Source organism: Lepidochelys olivacea (genome assembly GCF_965140295.1).
Source record: "Lepidochelys olivacea isolate rLepOli2 genome assembly, chromosome: 13".
NCBI classification, from domain to species: domain Eukaryota; kingdom Metazoa; phylum Chordata; order Testudines; family Cheloniidae; genus Lepidochelys; species Lepidochelys olivacea.
In genome coordinates this window covers 12,214,282-12,231,931 of record NC_140423.1, presented here as the reverse complement: position 1 = coordinate 12,231,931, position 17,650 = coordinate 12,214,282, and the positions used below count along the sequence as shown (strand labels likewise).

Here is a 17,650-nt window from a genome sequence, read left to right as displayed (position 1 = left end):
CAGTACTAATAGCCTGGCATCAGCAAATATGTTTGCACATGTAAATGCTTTTGTGCATGTATTTTAAGTGCTAAATTACCCATATATAATTGAGAATCATGGTCAATTTTGTTAAGTGATTTGTGTAGTATTGTACGTATATTGTGCATGCATGCACACACACACACACAATTTGAAGGCATTACAGAAATACACCAATACACACAGAATAACTTCAACAAGCATCTTGAGAAGTTAAAAATTCTGTGCTAGATCTCAGTGTTAAAATCTATAGTCCAACTGTCATTACAATTCATCTCAAAAAAGAAAACTAACTCTTCTAAATACAGCATAAATGCACCCCCTTATCAGATACAAATTCTAAAGTTCCAGGGTACTGTTCTACTGTTTAAATTATACATGACTCTCTCAAAAATTTTTCTACACATACTGCAAAATTACTATCAGGTCATAAAACAGAAATAAGGTTTAGGAGGACTCAGTGCTAATATCAGGCATGTGAGCACGCATCACTTGTAAATTCAGCTATCATGCTTGCAGGTTTTACAAGATACATGGCCATGTGCGACCATAAGTCCAATATCAGTGTCCAGTCTCAAGTACACGCACAACATAATAAAGTCAAATTGAAGGAAGACATTTTAGTTCTAGAGAAGGGTGCAGAAAGATACAAGTTAAATAGACACAAGACCTTGTTTGTCCTAAGGCATTCCTATGGGACTAAGTATTACATGGTTCTGGTGAGCTGGGTTCACATGCTAGTTTAGATTACAAATGGAATGGAGCCGGTCTCTTCCGAAAATGACCTGACCAGTGCCCACAAGCAGAAAGCTACCAGTCTGGGGCAGTAGTACATCTCTGCCCTAGAAAGTCCTGTGACTGGCGCAGTAGAAAAGCAACCAGTCAATACTAGAAGGCACTGGTGAAGCTATTTGCAAAACCCTGCTTTCTAGGCCCTCATCCTTAAGGACATCAGCTTCCCAACCAAAAAATAAATCTTGCACAGATCAGCTTCAAGAAGTAAATTAAATTAAACTTTTTTAAATGTCTTCTGTGTTTCTATCCATCTTTCTTCTAGATGGACCTAGATCCACATTACATCCATCAAACACAACAGCCACCATTTCTCATGTGTGAGAGATTATGTGTGTAACAAGCACCCTAGACTTTTTCTGTGGACCAATTGTTAATTTGGTCAGGAAGATGAGGTGGAGGACGTAGAAAAGATTCTGAACAGCTAGACAAAACCAAGCAAATTATTTGCACAAAGTGCCTTACATGTACATTTAAGTCACTATCTTCTAATATGTAAGATACAAGACTAAGCAGATTTAAGTGTCCTATTTAGGGAGAAAAATCTAAATCAGAGACCCCCAGCATTAGGTAGAAGGGAGACAGTCAAGATAAGTCCTGTATAATATACAGTGTTCAAAATGCTAGTGCCAGTTTAGGTTTCTCACTGGAGAAAGTTAGTGTATTCAAAAGAAACTCAAAGCTTTGATAATAGATTAACAGCTCTACTAATTTCCTGTTTGCCGTAATCATGCCGTTAGGAGGTATACCACTACATGTGAAGAGCTAGAATTTTTAGCTGGCTCCAAGGTAGATAATAAATAATAATTCCTAGCACTTATATAGCACTTTTCATCAGGAGATCTCGAAATCCTGTATTTTACAGATAACGAACTAATAATAAATGTCTGGTAATATGTTTTTGCTATTCCTTTTAATAAAAAACAAACCTCAGCATTACAGACTTAGAAAGAAAATTATGAAAAATTTTCATTACAAAGAAACATTTAAAATGCAGATCAAAGTGCTGCCTTCCAAGCTATATTCCTTGGCAAACCATCAAACCCCTGTTTATCTGGAATAGTTACCCAAATCCTCTGAATACAGATGACAAACTGATACAGCTGAAATTTATCTGAAAAGAGATACTGCCTCCTCAAATTATCCAATAGCCTTCAGAAAGTCCATTGAGTTTATTTTAAGTCATTTTTGGCAGTGTTAAGCAAATTACCCTTTACCAAAAAAATAAAAATAAAATCAATCCATAGTCCTTGGGAATTGTTGAAAACACTTAAGAAATAACAGGTATACAAATTATCTCTGTCCCACCCTGTAAATGACTATGCTAGCCTTTCAAATACTAACAATATTTGTCCAAACACACATACAACACCGTACAATGTAATATTCTGCACTTATACCTTGACCACTCTTCAAGGAATTCAATCAAAGACCACTAACTGTTGCGACAGTGAAGTAGGGAAGAAGCTACAGATGGAAACGTAGGCACAGTGAGATGAAGGATCAAATCCTGGTCTCACTGAAGTTCAATGGAGTCTTGAGATGAAATCCTGGCTCCACTCAACTCAGTGGCAAGACTCCCATTGACTTCAGTTGAGCCAGGATTTCACCTTTCATTGACATCAATGAGACAGAGATTTGATTCTAAGGAACAGATCCTCGGCTGGTGTAAACGATCATAGCTCCATTCATCTCAGTGGAGCTATCACCATTTACACCAGAGGAGGATCTGCCCCAAATGACTCGACCAAGATCACCCAGCAATTTAGTCACAGAGCCATTCCCCCTAACCCCTGACTCTAATGGACAAACTGGCACATTCCCTCTCTGGATCTTGGTCTTAGTGCTTGCATACAACTCCCATTAACATCAATGGCCCCTGTCCTGCATGTTTGTTTAGGAATATACCCATGTGAACAGAGAATATACATAATGCATCAGAGGGCCCCTTGTATCTCTCTACTTGTATGCCTTCCATGCCAGGAGTTGCTAGTAACAAGGCAAAATAAATACTGCTGATAACAGACATATTGTAACCATCTAAACCAAAGAACTTAAAGTACTGGATTAGAAATGGCCACACATGCCATTTCTTTATAAAAAGCAAATGTTCTTCATTGAACGATGGTTTTTATTTAAAGACCATTACAAGTAAATAGCCCATTAGCTGATTAGAGTTACTAAATTATAACTGGTAATATTAAACTGAAACAAGACCAACACCTGCGACTGTACAACTGTTTACCGCACAGGAAAAAATCTAGATCATCACAGTTACTGTGAGAGTCACTATATATTTACGTGGTTCCCTGGGAAAGGCCTTTTCTATCCATTTATAATTTGGGTTTTCAAATTCATTCAGGGATTCCATTGAGCCTGCCAGCTCTCTGACCAAGAGATTTTTGAATTTTAGCATGTTTGGAGAGCAACAGCAAAAGAAAAACAATAATAATTTAAAAGGAGAACTTTCTTCTTTAAGGCACCTACTCCTTACATTTTCAAAGAAATCAGGAGAGTCAGGCTAAATTCTTTTTTACAATATTGAAAAATGTGGAGAAAACCTCAGTCCCTACTTAATCTAGCTATTTATCAAATGCATGTCTACAACATCCATCAGGCACCCCAATTATTTGTATTCGAGAACCTGATATAATTTCAGTACCCCTAAAAACAATTTTAAAAAGTCTTATTCGGTGAGTAACACACACCTCCATGACACAGAGTAACAAAACTTATCATGTCAAATATTCTCCTAAGTCTACCACGATATCGACCAAAAAGAAGAGTTAGCTGTATCATGTCAGTGCTTTGCATTATACATGAATTCAGGTGCCCCCCTTTCAATGCATGCCACCTGACTTTGACCCACCTTGTGGTATCAGGACATGGAGTACAGCACAGAAGAAAAAAGTCTGACTCTCTTTCTTTTAAATGTACTTGATACTTGTTCTTCCTCCATTTCTTTTATAATCAACACTGAATGAAGGGAATAAAGCACAAAGATTGAAGTCATTGTCCTGGGGCACATAATAAATCATCATTTTAAGACCCCTGTGATATCTAGGCACAGTAGGGAGAGAAAAGTAAATTATATTTATATCTTCACTGAAAAAAAAAGAAGTTTTAACACAGAGCTAGCTCGAAACACCTATGTAAAATCCCAGTGGAGACAAAGCACTGGTAGTTCTTTCCTTAAAGTAGCTACAACCTGTTCCTTGCCGGCTCTTGGATTTTACAGGAGATGGCTATCTTTGTAAAAACACCCTTCCCCCCACCCCCTAATGAAGACACAACCAAAGAGAGGCAGAACTCTCCTGACTTGGGTTTGTACATATCAAATTGAGATTTCAGCGACAAAGTAGGCTTTGTGTAAAGAGACAACAGCTTTTTAAAAAGCTGGTAGTGGACCTGTGCTGTTTATGGGTCATTCGCTGACATGTACTGGTCTTGTTTATGAAAACTTTAGTCAAAAACTATATTGTGTGACAGAAAAAGTCAATATTTTAGTAACTCAGATTCTTTCAGTCAACAGAGGGCAACGGGTCAAGTGCTGCCATTGACATGGGATGTCAATGATGACACACACTTGAAAAGAAATAGTTTGGGGGCGGAAAGGAGACATGATACTAGGGTGAGCCATCTGTATTTGGTTATTGAACTCAAGAATGCAAAGATTTAAAAGTTCTACCTTCAGAAAGAAATCCACTCAGATGGTCAACTCAGAATGGTTTAAAACCAGCAATCTAAGCCGCTTTTAAATTTGTGTATAATGTCTACTTTCCAGCTGTAAGGATGTCAGGAGAATGTTCTCATTTCCTTAAAAAATATTTTAACTACTTTAATAAATAATAATAATAATAAATCTCCAGAATATTTTGGTTAACATCAGTAAAAGAAAACCGACCAGCTCCTTACTCACTGTGAATAATAATAGCACCTTACCCCTTAAGCATTCCCTCTGAAGTCATTAGTGTTTTTCACCTGCATCACATTAACATGTTGAAGTTCTAGGAAAGCGCAGAAGCATTCTTTGGTCATGGCCGCCTAACTTCCTCAGGCCGCCTTTTTGGTCTAAAATAATCCTGCAGAATTCATCTTGGCATCCACAAGGAACCCATTACCAGTGCAAATGACTCTAGTGCTGAACAGGGCAGTCACGAGACTCGTCCATGGAGAACACTGAACTGAATAAAAACAGTTTTGCTGTTTTTAGCAAGCAGGAAAGCAAGCTATTCAATGAAGGGCGCAGCACTGATTTGTTTAGTCAGCTGAATAATTAGTTATTTACAGACTCAGCCAACACTTAAATCACCCCTGACCTCCTTCACCCAGCCTGATTGATCAGGGCCATAGAGAAGACGTCTGTCTGGTTTAACGTGGCACAGAGGACTGGCACTACAGCAAGTCAGGTTGTGTCTACACTGCTACTTTCAACGTCTGCCCTTCAGGGGTATGAAAAAAGCACACCCCTGAGCGACAAGCGTTTTAGTGCTGAAAAGCAGCACTATAGACATGGCTTCCATCAATAAAGCTACCACCACTTGTTCAGGATGGGATTTTTTTTTTTTTTAATCGCCAGGAGAGCTCTCCCCTGGCGATAAAGCGTGTCTACACTGCCCATGTCACAGCACTGCCGCAGCTGAGCTGTAACTGGGTTGTGTAGACATACCCTCAGAGGACTCTCTTTAGTCACTACAGTAGTCAAGACTTTGAACTTGGCATTAAAAAAAAAAAAAAAAAGGCAAAAGAAAACCAAAAAAACCCCTTTGCAATCCTAATCCCAGAGTGCCACCAACAGATGCCACCTGCTTTAATCTGTCTAAATACTCATGCTTGTCATATGGACTAAAGACTGCACCGAAACATTGTTGAGTCAATTTCACAGCTTACCTACTTATAGGGAGAGGGTTAAATTAAAAAGAGTTTGCAGTTATGCTACTTTCCTGCTGCATTCCTACACTATATTTACAGCTACAAAGTTGACTGCTTTTAGGGCCAATTAAAATAGTTATTTTAAAAAGATAAGTCAAATAGCCAGTGAAAAACTTTGCTAATAATCAGTCCGGTGGAGGCACAACTCTGTCTTTTCTATTAAATTCAGACCAGGAGCAGCGTTCGTGTGGCTAGTTCCGTTTTACACGGCAAGGTAACAACTCTGGCCTCACAGAAATTAGCTATTCGCCAGTAATTTAAAGTAACCTACTGCAAAATAAACTTTTATGGGTCTGATCCAAAGCCCAGTGAAGTCGGTGAAAAGGCTTCCATCCACTTCAGTGGATTCTGGATCAGGATCACAGTGCTGATTGACTGACAGCACAGGAAAAGGGTGCAGTGTTAGAAAGACACTGTTTGGTAAAGGAGCTAAGCAGTGTAACAGTCTGACATACAAGCTTCTAGCAAAACTGGTTCCATCTTAATGAAAGCGATTGTGCAAAAAACAGTTACATTTTCTTAATTCTTCCTGGGGTTGCGCACAGGCAGTAGCAACATCAGTGACTGGCATCTGTCATGTTGCTGAGTCTTTCAGAACCTGGAAAAAAATCTGAAAATGGACAGTATCTCTAAAAAAAATAATAATCAAGGAATAAGGTTCAAAAACAGCCCAAATGGTTCCAAAAAGAAACTCATGCCATGAGTCAGACTGTAGGAAAGACTTTTTCTTCAAAAGACAAACCGTGCAGATGCTATTCCTTTTAATATGCTACTTTTTACATCACCACTGCCTTGACCTGACCTAGTTTTAAAAAAAAAATAAAAAGTTCCTCAGATTCATTATGCTGTGGGATAGAGAAATAATTTACATTCATTCACTGGTTGGCATAAAAGAGAGCCATATCTTTATTATGTATTTATATAGTATCATTGGTATGCATACCTAACATGGTCTGTTAAAGTCAAAAAAGAATAATGGTCTATTCAGTACTGGTAGTGTTAATAAAATCAGGCAAATCCAGCTTAGTTTTGTCTGAACACGAATGAGATTAAATCAAGATTAAAGGTGCATACCGTACAAAGGGCATGGTTTATTTTAAAATTCAAGATGAACACGTTTTAGTGCCCAGCATATGAATGCCAATAGATTTTTTCAAAATTCAAACAACCCGAGTCAGCCCAAGATGTGCAGGGAATGCAGGAATCTGACCATCCAAAAGCCTAAGGGCCCAATGCTGTCCTGTCTGATGCTCAGTCTTTCAGAAACTGGAGAAAAATCTGAAAATGGACAGTACCACAACCCCAATGAAGACAATGGGCAAAATTCCCTGCTGGCATCGATGGGCACAGCTCAATTTACTTTCACCTCCTTACACCAGGAACTAGTTTGGCTCAATAGGGTTGCCTGAGCGTAAGTGAGGGCAAGTCTGTGCCCCAAATTTCTATTTTTCACTCAATGCAGCAACACACCCAGGTTCAGATTCTGCCCTAACTCGAATAGCGTTGCACAGGGTGTAAATCAGATCAGAATCTGGCCTTCTAGATGTAGAAAAACCACACAGGCTGAGATACTGTGACAAGATTCAGTTTCCAGACAATACATTTAAAAATAATAGCTAGAAAAGCCAATCAACTTCTCAAACAACAAAAAACTACAAAAACACCCCCGTCCCCGAAACTAAAACCCCTCACACCAAAACATAGCTCGCTTTCTATCTCAGCTCCATACGCTCTATTTTCAAAAGGCAGATTGGCAAACACAAAACTGGAGATATTTGGTCCGACAAAACTCTCACTGCTACTCCATTTTTATGGATTTAAAAACAAAAAACTAGTTTTCCAAATATTTGCTCCATTTCTGTGTGTAGCCCTTTAACCTTCAAATAACTACATGCATACATATAATTTTAATGTAGTGGCTAATTAAGACACCTAAAAGCAAGATTTATCTGTTAAAGTGTTGACAACACTAACCTTATGGGTCAAAATCTCCTGAGCATCACTTCATCAGAAGGGAGAGAAATGTTGTCTATTTGGAAGAGCAGACAACTAAATTATCCAAACCTCCTCAGTGTCAGCCAAAATATCATTACATTTATGTTTATATTCTCAGCTGAGGGGAAGGACCTAAATAAAAAATGATGAATTTGAAAAGAATTTATTTCATATATATATGCTGAGTGGGGGAAGATGGATGATCATAATTGTCCATTGTACAAACTACTCAAAATTATATATGGAGGTAGCATTAAATGCAGTTTTGTCCTCCTAATCAAGTAAATTCTTTGCATAGCTTTATAACAAAACCGCATTAATATGGCTAGGTTTTATTAATGTGAGGATGCTTTGTCTCATAAATATTCTAAATCCTAAACAGCAACAGATGAAAGATCAGGGCTCGCATGGAAAAGCCATTAAAATATCAACAATTATTTTTAAATGAAGGAGCTATTCTATCATTTCAATGGACTTACTTATCTTTAATTAGGAAAGGTTTTGACAGGCAGAACCTGACATTGCTCTCCCAGCAAAAACTTTACATCATGCGGGGGGGGAGGGCGGGAGAGGAGAGGAGTGCTGTGTCTAGGAGGTTTGTATTCTGCTCACCAAAGCCAAGACACCAAGACTGCTTGACAGCACCCAGAATGGAGAAGGCCATGGTCTTTTGTTATTTTTACCTTTTGTATAGTACTTGTGATGTTTAAATACCAGACAGAGTCTTCCTGGAGAAAGCACTCAGCCCAATGTGTGGCAACAGCATATGTTAAACTGGCTAATGAGTCAAGTGTGATCATGATCATACATGGGTGTCTACACATCAACGCATTCATGTTAAATAGTTTATTTAGGATGTGACACATATTTAGAAATGTCTGCAGATCAAAAAAAAAAAATTGGAGCAGAAAGACCAAGAAAAGGGTTGAATTCTATCGCCTGATGGTTTTTACTTCACTCTGTCCCTTCAGTAATATCTCTACAAGTTGTTTAGCCCCTGCAGTTACCCCTTGGGTATTCAGACCTTTGTGAACAGATCCAAGCTTTTTTGTATTTGGTTTCACAGTCTGTCTAACAATACAGCTTATTAGCCAGGCCCTCTTCCCCTTCAGACAGGCAGGAAAACTTTGACTTATTTAACCACCCTGCAGGCTAGACACTGTCTTAATCTACTTCTCAGACCTAGCGATTACTATTTATAGTCACAAATTCTAGATCGCTGGATGTACATGTGTATCTCCCCCACCCCCAGCACACACACACACACACACACACACAAATTGATGAGACCACTTAATGCTACTACTACACCATTGTTACTGTCTTGGGTAGAGGGAGAGAAAAGAAAGGAGAAAAACACAGACATCTTTCTGCAACTTCACTGATTCATCATCCTAAAATCAAGACATATAATAACAGCTGACTGTACACTTCAAAGCTGGAATTAGTACAGAAGGTTAGTGGGACCCGCACAATCTCCCTATCACAGCCACATGATCTCAAATGCACCCTTTGGGAACAGACAACGGAACAACCAAGAATGGAGCTAATACTGCACTCCCCCAAATCCTGCTCTTTGCAAAATCTGAATGGAGGGGGGAGACTATTGAGAATACAATAGCTCCATGGGGTGGGGGAAAGCGCAGGAAAAGAGAGAACCACAGTGAGGGATACCTGGGGTGTCAGGGGAATTACAGGGGTGAAGCGTTGTAATAAAACAAGAGGGATGGTCTGGCGGAGGAAAGGACGCCTGGAGCTGCCGGATCCGCCAGCCTAACGCTGGGACTCTGCCTGGGCTTTAAATAGCCCTCGCAGTCTGTTTCCCCGTCTGCCTTGGGGGCGCAGGCAGAGACAAAGCTAAGAGAAGCAGCCAGCTGAAACGGACTAGAACTCACCCTTTCCCAGATACAGACCTTTCCTCTCCCGCGGCCACCCCAGGAACACTGACCTGGCAGCAAACCCTCCCTGTTAGTACCACGCACAGAATGCACAGAAGTCTGCTCGGTCTCCCATACAGCGACTCCACGTACAACTGAAAGGCCCCCACAAAGTGCCCTGGGGAGAGGAGCGAGTTCGTTCCTTACAGACATGCAGATCTTTCCAAATGTAACTGATTCCCACATATACACAAGGTGACCAGACAGCAAGTGTAAAAAAATCGGGACAGGGCGTGTGTGTGTGTGGGGAGGGGAGGTAATAGGTGCCTATATAAGAAAAAGCCCCCAAAGTCGGGACTGTCCCTATAAAATCGGGACAGCTGATCATCCTGTATATACAACAGCAACTTTTGAGGGTGGAGGAGAAGGAAGTAAGAGAATTGGGGGAGGGGGAAAGGCAGGAGAGGGCTGAAATCGGATTAAAACACACAAGTCACACACGCAGAGCCAAGAGGTCATCACCGCGACTCGCTCCTTTGCGGTGCGTTACGAGACAAGGTGTACCGGGCGGGGCGGGGAAAGAGAGAATTAAACAATGTGTTTATTTTTAAAAGAAATTAAAAAAAAAAAAACCCCAACAACTTTTCCCCTCTCCGAGAGGCAGCGGGGGAAAGACTCCGGAGCTCAGAGCCTGCCAGCCAGGACCGGGGAGCAGCAAACACGCTTAACATTTTTGTATTTCTAACCATACAAAGCGATCCGTCCGGGCTGGGAGTGGAGGGGTGGGGTGGGGGGGACGGGACGGGACGGACAAATACATATATACACACACATCTGTGAAAGTTGAGCGGGCGGGGAGACAGCGGTGAGCGAGAAGGAGCAAGTACTTACTGATCTCCATAGTCTGGAACAAAGACCGCTTGCAGTTGCATGTGCAGGAGACATTGGGCTGTGTGGCTGCGGCTGTGCTGTTCACACCCATCAAGTGATACATTTAAAAAAAGGGGCGAGCGAAGAACGGGAAGGCAGCCGAGCTCGCCGGGCAGCACCACATCAAGCCGGGCTCCTCCTGGGGGCTGGGGAGGGAAGGAGGGAGGAAGGGAGGGAGGGGGGAGGGAGAGGGCACGGCGAACGACTACGGCGGCAGCCCCCCGACGGAAAGAGAAGGAGACCCGAGCCGGGCTCGGCTCAGCTCGCGTCCCTTCCCTCCCCTCCCCCCGCCGGCCCGGGAAGTTTGCTCAGGGCTGAGTGAAACAGACTCGCGACTTTGTTTCGCTCTCGCTCCTGCCCAGGCAGGCTCCGAGCGGCTTCCCCCCCCCCCTCTCTCCCCCCCTCGCTCCTCCTCATTCAAGTCCAAGGAGATTCAAGTTTCCTATGGAAAGGGGCGTCTGAGGCAGGCAGACAGGGTGACGTCAGCGCTAGACTAGCACTGCCCTCGCCATCGCCCCGCCGGGCGGGGAGGAAATAGACGCGGGATGGGGACCGAGGAGAGAGGGCGAGAGAGAAGGGGGCAGGCGAGTGACGGCTCCGCGAGCCAATCCCAGCTCCGACGCCCCGCCCACCGCGGGAGGGAGGAGCGCTCCGGCCCCTCCCGCCGCAGCTGTCGGGACCCGCGCAGTGTGGGGTGAGCGCGCGGCGAGGTCGGTTGGGGCGGCTGGCCGGGGCGTCGCGTCGCGTCGCGTCGCGTTGCGTTGCGTTGTTCCCCGGTGGGACGCTGCCGTGCCCGGCCGGAGCCGCTGAGCGGGCCCGGTCCAAAGCCCCAAGGCTCCTGCTGGCCCCGGCGGGCTTAGGAGCGAGCCCCGGCCGTGCAGCGGGCTCTCCGGTGGCGGCGCAGGTCGTTCCCGGCGACGTGGGTAATAATGGACCGTCCCTGGTAGTGGGGCTGCGGGGAGCCCCCTGCCCTCCGATGCACCCGAATTGAAAGGGGGGGGGAGCTAGCCACCTGCACACGGGGACACCCACACCGGACCCCCGAGGAGGCAGCTGCTGCTGGGGCTGCAAGCCAGGGGACAGCGAGGGGTGGTGACACGTCACCCCCCCTCCTTCCCGCCACCCCCCTCCTGTGGGGTCTAGCGCAGATTATTAAAAAAAAAAGAAAAAAAAGCGAGACTGCTGCCCCAGACTCACGCAGCAAGTCGGTGACGGTCGGGCATCGACCCCTGGGGCCAAATTCTGACCTAAACGATGCCAGTGTAAATCCAGAGGAGCTCCACTGGGGCTAGTCCAGCTCCACAGTGGTGTAATGGAAATCAAGTGTGTTGGCTCCCAGCGCCAGGTCAGTTCCCTAGGAGACCATCCTTACCCTCCTTATACTGGGGTAGAGGGCAGCACGATTTATAGCGAAGGGGATTGTCATAAGAATCAGGCTGTTGCGAAGGACTGCTGTGTGCAAAATGTACTTCCCAATTATTATACCTATCCTTTGATTACTGTGAAACTATTCTGAAAAATAAAATCACTGGAACAGTTTCCACCACATATGTTTTAAAAATAAAAATAAAAAATTATTTACATAAATTTCATGATCATACAGGAACGTTGCAGTTCAGGGTGTTACTAGAAGGTTTTCCTTTCTTTGTAAGGAAGTCCACCCCGTGCAGGTTTGCTGTGCGAGTCAGTGGCCTGCTTTTCAGAGCACCACAGCTCCCCTTGACTTCAGCAGAAGTTACGCTTCTCAGCACTTCTGCAAATGAGGCCCCAGAAATATTGTATTCTTGGTTAATGCTGTTGTGACCCACTGTTATGTACAGATGTGTTTAGAAAATCTGTAATGTACATTAAAATGCACATTCCAGAGATCACCCTTATGGTAATTCTGATTTTTAACATTCCCTGAATTAGGGGTTCTGAGCCTTTTTCTTTCTGCCCCCCCCCCCAACATGCTATAAAAACTCCATGGCCCATCTGTGCCACAACAACTATTTTTCTGCATGTAAAAGCCAGGGCTGGCATTAGGGGGTAGCAAGTAAGGCAGTTGTGTGGGGCTGCATGCCATGGGAGCTTTGCGACACTAAGTTGCTCAGGCTTCTCCTTTAGCCTTAGGGGGCAGGACTTAGGGCCCTGGGCTTCGGATTTCTACCCTGGGCTCCAGCAAGTCTAACACTGGCCCTGCTTGGTGGCCCTCCTGAAACCTTCTTGTGGCCCCCCAGGGGGCCCTGGACCCCTGGTTGAGAACCACTGCCCTGAATAATTTCTAACCACTTGAAGCATGCAAAATCAGTGCCCTCATTTGAAAATTTTAGCCTTGGACTATACAGGATATACAGGGCTTTATCATGGTTCTGTAATATGGCTAGGTCCCTTCAGCAGAAACAGACTAACACGGCTGTTACTCAGAAACAAAATAGGGCATTATAGTATAGCAACATCCCTGTGGCCTTGCAAATTTGGTTATGTAGACAGATCCTAAGTGAAAAGTTGGGGGAGCTTTCCAGGGAAGGGAATGTGGAGGTGTGGAAAATAAAAGCTTTGAGGAAAACAGAGAGTACCTGATTCTGCTGTCATTGAAGTCAGTGGGAGTTTAGCCATTGATTCAGGCTCTGAAGTTATAAATCCTGAAATATACATCTGTGGTCTTTCTGCAGGAAAATTTCAGTACAAACTTTGTGTGTATGTGGAGTAGTTACAAGATTGGGCTTAATGTAAGGTCACTTTGGGGCTTGCCAAAGCATGATGGTGCCGCTGGTAATCCATATGAACAGGAGTTTTAATGACTTCAGAAATTCCATGTCACTTTTTTTTTTTTTGGTAAAGGCACCAAAAGCAATTAGACATTGTATGGCTTGATCGTTTGGATCACTTGTCAGCTGAACCAGCATTTGCCTTATAGGTGCAAACCTCAACAAATAGTCCAAAGAGATACATTTCTATTGACATTTAATTTAAAAATGTCCAGCCCAGTTTAATTTTTAGACAGATATAAGCGGAGAGGGAGGAATCATCCCCACAATGAGAGTTTGTGTGCCAAGTTTTAATCAGGAGTGATTTTTTTCAGTTGAGAAATAGACCTGTGAAAATTGGGGTTTATAATGAAAATGCTGATACATGCTTTACTATAGTGGTGTGAACAAGGTCCCATAATACTCAAATAAATTTGTTAGTCTCTAAGGTGCCACAAGTACTCCTTTTGGGGGAGGGTAAATCCTGTTACTGAGAGAGAAAGTCAGCTTCAATTATCTTCCAAGAAGGCATATTTTCCCATAATTCTTGATAACTATGATTTACTGCTTGGAAGTAGTTAAAGGGTCTTCATTTGAGCCTATGCTCCCTAAACATGCTATCATGAATATTGTGCTAAAGAAAAAGCATACAAACTATGAATACCACATTAAAAACCAAAATCTCTTGCAAAGCCGTAGAAATCATGGAGGATGGAGGGAGAATGTCTTGGAGTCAAGCATGATTTACTTACTGGCAAGTTTGAACTTTTATTTTCACACACAAAAAATAGGATTTTTTTCACGATTATTTACAATGTGATTTTAAATAATCCTTTATACTCCTCGGAGATGGCTATGGTTCCATCTACCCCTCAGGAAAATGCCTGATGGAAAAGGACATGTTATTGAAAGATTGGGTAGGCTTTACACTTTGCCGTCTGACAGTAGGTATCTCCAACAATAACTAGTCCAATATGAACAGGGGGAAGAAGTCTTGCATCACAGATAGCAAATGAGCCTTAAGAAGCTAGATTGTGGTTCCTAACAGTGTAGTGCTAAAAGGATATGAATTTTTGTAGAACTACAGATGGCAAAGAAAACCTATTAGGTCACTTTGCCAATTCAACAGATTTTTCTTTCCCTAGTAAAAGGCATATATGAGTGCATGGAATACAACTTTGAGTTAAGGAACTAGAAGGAGAGGGTACTGTCTGTGGTTAAGGCACAGAACTGGGAGGCAGTAGGGCAAGAGTTATTTTTTTGGCTGTGGTGCAGATTTCCTGTAGTCAAGCTATGCTTTTCAAACCTGGGTGGCTCCCTAAATTAGGCATGTTTGTAGGTACCTAAAATTGTGGTCTGCTTTTTCAGACACATAGAGAACCCTGACGTCAGTGGGAGCTGGGAGGGTTCAACAACTCTGAAAATCACAACAATTTTTAGGTGTCTAAATATGGATTTAAGTGTTTAAATGTGAGTACCCCAATTTGAAAGTTTTAGCCTAAATCACTTGCTCAGGGTTACATGAGAAGTCTGTGGTAGTACTGGGGAAAAAAAAACAGTAATTCTCTGGTTTCCAGCTCTGTGCTTTAGCCAAACCACTGTCTTCTTCCAGCTCTTTGAGGTATGCCTCAGTTTCCCTTCTGTAATCCTTATCTCCCTTATGGGCTCAATTCATTAATAGCTGCAAAGTGTGCCAAGATCCTCTTTAAGTGCTATGAAAACACAAAAATTGGTTTTGTTACTGACATGGAAATGCAAATAGAGAATTTAAATGTTGGTTTTGATATCTAAGAAAAGCCAGTTTAACCTGAAGCTCAACTAAACTAACTTGGGTCTTGATTCAGCAGTCCAACTCTATTCAGCAGAGTATTAAGCATGTGCTTAAAGTTAAGCACATGCTTAAGTGCTTTGCTGAATTGAAACCTTAAAGAGGAATGCTCTGTTTTGCCTCCGTAGCCTTAAATGACTTAAATGGGGCTTGGATAACTGCTCTTTTCTTCCAGAAATGCTTTTGATGCAAGCTGAATAGCAAAGACCCTATTTCAATGGACCCTGCTTGCTTGCCCAAAAGCTCTGTAAGCATGTGAGGTGAGGCTAGGTCATACTACTTGCAACTAACATATGGCTTCACACTTACAGTGTGTAGCATAGTCATAAATAAGTCAATGTTAACAATACAACCTTACTCACATTTCATGGGAAACCATTGACCTACTCGGACTAATCTTGCAATTAACCATTCAACCCTCTGTGTTCTGTCTTCTAATATGCATCCATGTTCCTGTACAAGAATAAGTGACATTCTGCATCATGTTTGATAAATAATTACTCCATTTCAGGATATAGACTTTGTCATTTAGGCCTCTGCACTCTTCGCACAGCCAAAATTCCTACTGAGGCTAGGATTAGTTAGTTATCAAGTGGAGTCAATGGAATTTGGGGTGAGTAGGATCAGGCCCAGACTTAGCTAAATGGGAGTTTTGTGACTGACTTAATTGGGGGCAGGAGCAAGCTGTAGGTGAGTAAGAAAGAGCAGGCACAGGAGATGAAAGGATACCTTTCTTTGTAGCTGGGAAAAGGAGGGGGCAAGAGTTTATTCTGTTCCTGTGAATCATCTTTCTTGTTTTAAGGGGAGATTTTACAAGTTTTATACAGCTTTGGCAGATATACGCTCCAGTTTCAGATGCAGGCTTCTGCAAAATCACACATTTTCTCAACCTTTCATCCAAGATAAATAAATAAATAGATAGATCACTGTTTGCAAGTTGAAAAGGAGTACTTGTGGCACCTTAGAGACTAACCAATTTATTTGAGCATGAGCTTTCGTGAGCTACAGCTCACTTCATCGGATGCATACCGTGGAAACTGCAGCAGACTTTATATATACACCTATATATATACTGCTGCAGTTTCCACGGTATGCATCCGATGAAGTGAGCTGTAGCTCACGAAAGCTCATGCTCAAATAAATTGGTTAGTCTCTAAGGTGCCACAAGTACTCCTTTTCTTTTTGCGAATACAGACTAACACGGCTGTTACTCTGAAACCTGTTTGCAAGTTGACGCTGGATTAAAAATGCAACGTTTACTACCCAATTTAATCGGAAGAGCTACATGTGGCCTTAAGAACAACCAGCATTTTTCTATCGTGATGTAAGAATGAATAATTAAAGTCATTCTAAATGGGGCTTGTAAAAATTAAAGTACATCAGATGACCTTTACTGATTTATTCCGAATTCTGTACTAATTTTACTAATCCCCTAGTAATGTGGTGATTAGGGCATTGGTCTTGCAGTCAGGAAGTCTAGGTTCTCTTGGTTCTTCCACAAACCTAGTGTGAACCTAGGCATGTCACTTAACCTCTCTGTGCTTCAGTTTTCCCATCTATGAAATGGGGTTAATTTTACCTCCCAGGGTTTTGTGAAGCTTCATGAGTCTTCACAGTGTTTTGAAACCCTTGGATGAACTGAGTTGCATAAATTCATCATTCTGTTCTGGCTGTGTTTTGATTATAAGATAATATTACTCCATTTAAAGAACAGAAATTCAGTATCTGCCTTCAGCATCTATACAGTCACATGTTTAAATCTTTGCTTTTAGGCCTTACTACAAACACTTTAGATTTCGTTAAGCATTTGAGCTATCCCATGTAATTATTATACTGAGTATAAGTTCATATAAAGTACTGTGAAGAAGAGATCCATAATAGAAATAATTAAACCTGGGAGTCCATTCATTTTCTTAAGAAAATAGGTCAAGGCAGTTTGGGGGAAAAAAAACAAAAGAAAAAACACAAAAACCCAACAGCCGTCCCCAAAGATTTGTTAACTAAATAGGTGTCCATTAAAGAGACCAAATATTTCACAGCATTAGTCCCAGGATAAATGTTAAATCAATATTCAGTAACGCAATAGGGCAATAGTTACCATGGTGAATAATTCTATATTTATTTTCAAGCAAGCCTTATTTCTAACAATTCCAGACATGGTTTTCACTTTCTGGTGACTACCTCTTAATCCACTTTTCTTTTCTTTTCTTTTTAACTGTGTGGTGCTAGGGACTCCAATCTGCTCCATGCCAGTTATAGCAAGTTCCGTGGCATGGTAAAGCAGAACCGTGCTGTGCAGAGACACAGGTGCATGTCAGTTTCAACTGAGTTTTGCACTTGTAAAGCACCTTCCTTCTGAGCATCTCAGAATGGTTGACAAGAGTTATTCACCCTACACCACATTCCTATGAGCAGCGTGGGGGAACAATCTTCATGTTCCACTCAACTCTCCCAGTGGTTCTCTACCTAATTTACATGTCCACCCACCCCAGGCATTTTTACTCTACTCATCAGCATAGCTCATCCTTGGTAGCTGTTGAATTGTC

General features: G+C 42.2%; 1 protein-coding gene and 1 long non-coding RNA gene across 5 annotated transcripts in view; one reads left to right on the top strand and one right to left on the bottom strand.

Annotated features, from left to right (window-relative positions):
- The window catches only part of PMEPA1 (prostate transmembrane protein, androgen induced 1), a 64,507-nt gene extending 53,628 nt beyond the window's left edge, over positions 1 to 10,879 (bottom strand). The window contains exon 1 of one of the 3 annotated variants that reach the window (XM_084646380.1): positions 10,509 to 10,879. In XM_084646380.1, the coding sequence (XP_084502506.1) occupies positions 10,509 to 10,611 (103 nt within the window). In that variant the 5' untranslated portion in view covers positions 10,612 to 10,879. Of the gene's footprint in view, positions 1 to 3,682; positions 3,775 to 10,508 lie in introns of those variants that run through there. The other 2 variants (XM_084646379.1, XM_084646381.1) reach the window with 2 other exon arrangements.
- A 226-nt stretch (positions 10,880 to 11,105) lies between these two features.
- LOC311529718 overlaps positions 11,106 to 17,650 on the top strand; it is a 45,148-nt gene continuing 38,603 nt past the window's right edge. For both annotated transcript variants that reach the window (XR_014713865.1, XR_014713866.1), the window contains exon 1: positions 11,106 to 11,241. This is a non-coding gene — a long non-coding RNA (uncharacterized lncRNA). The remainder of the gene's footprint in view (positions 11,242 to 17,650) is intronic.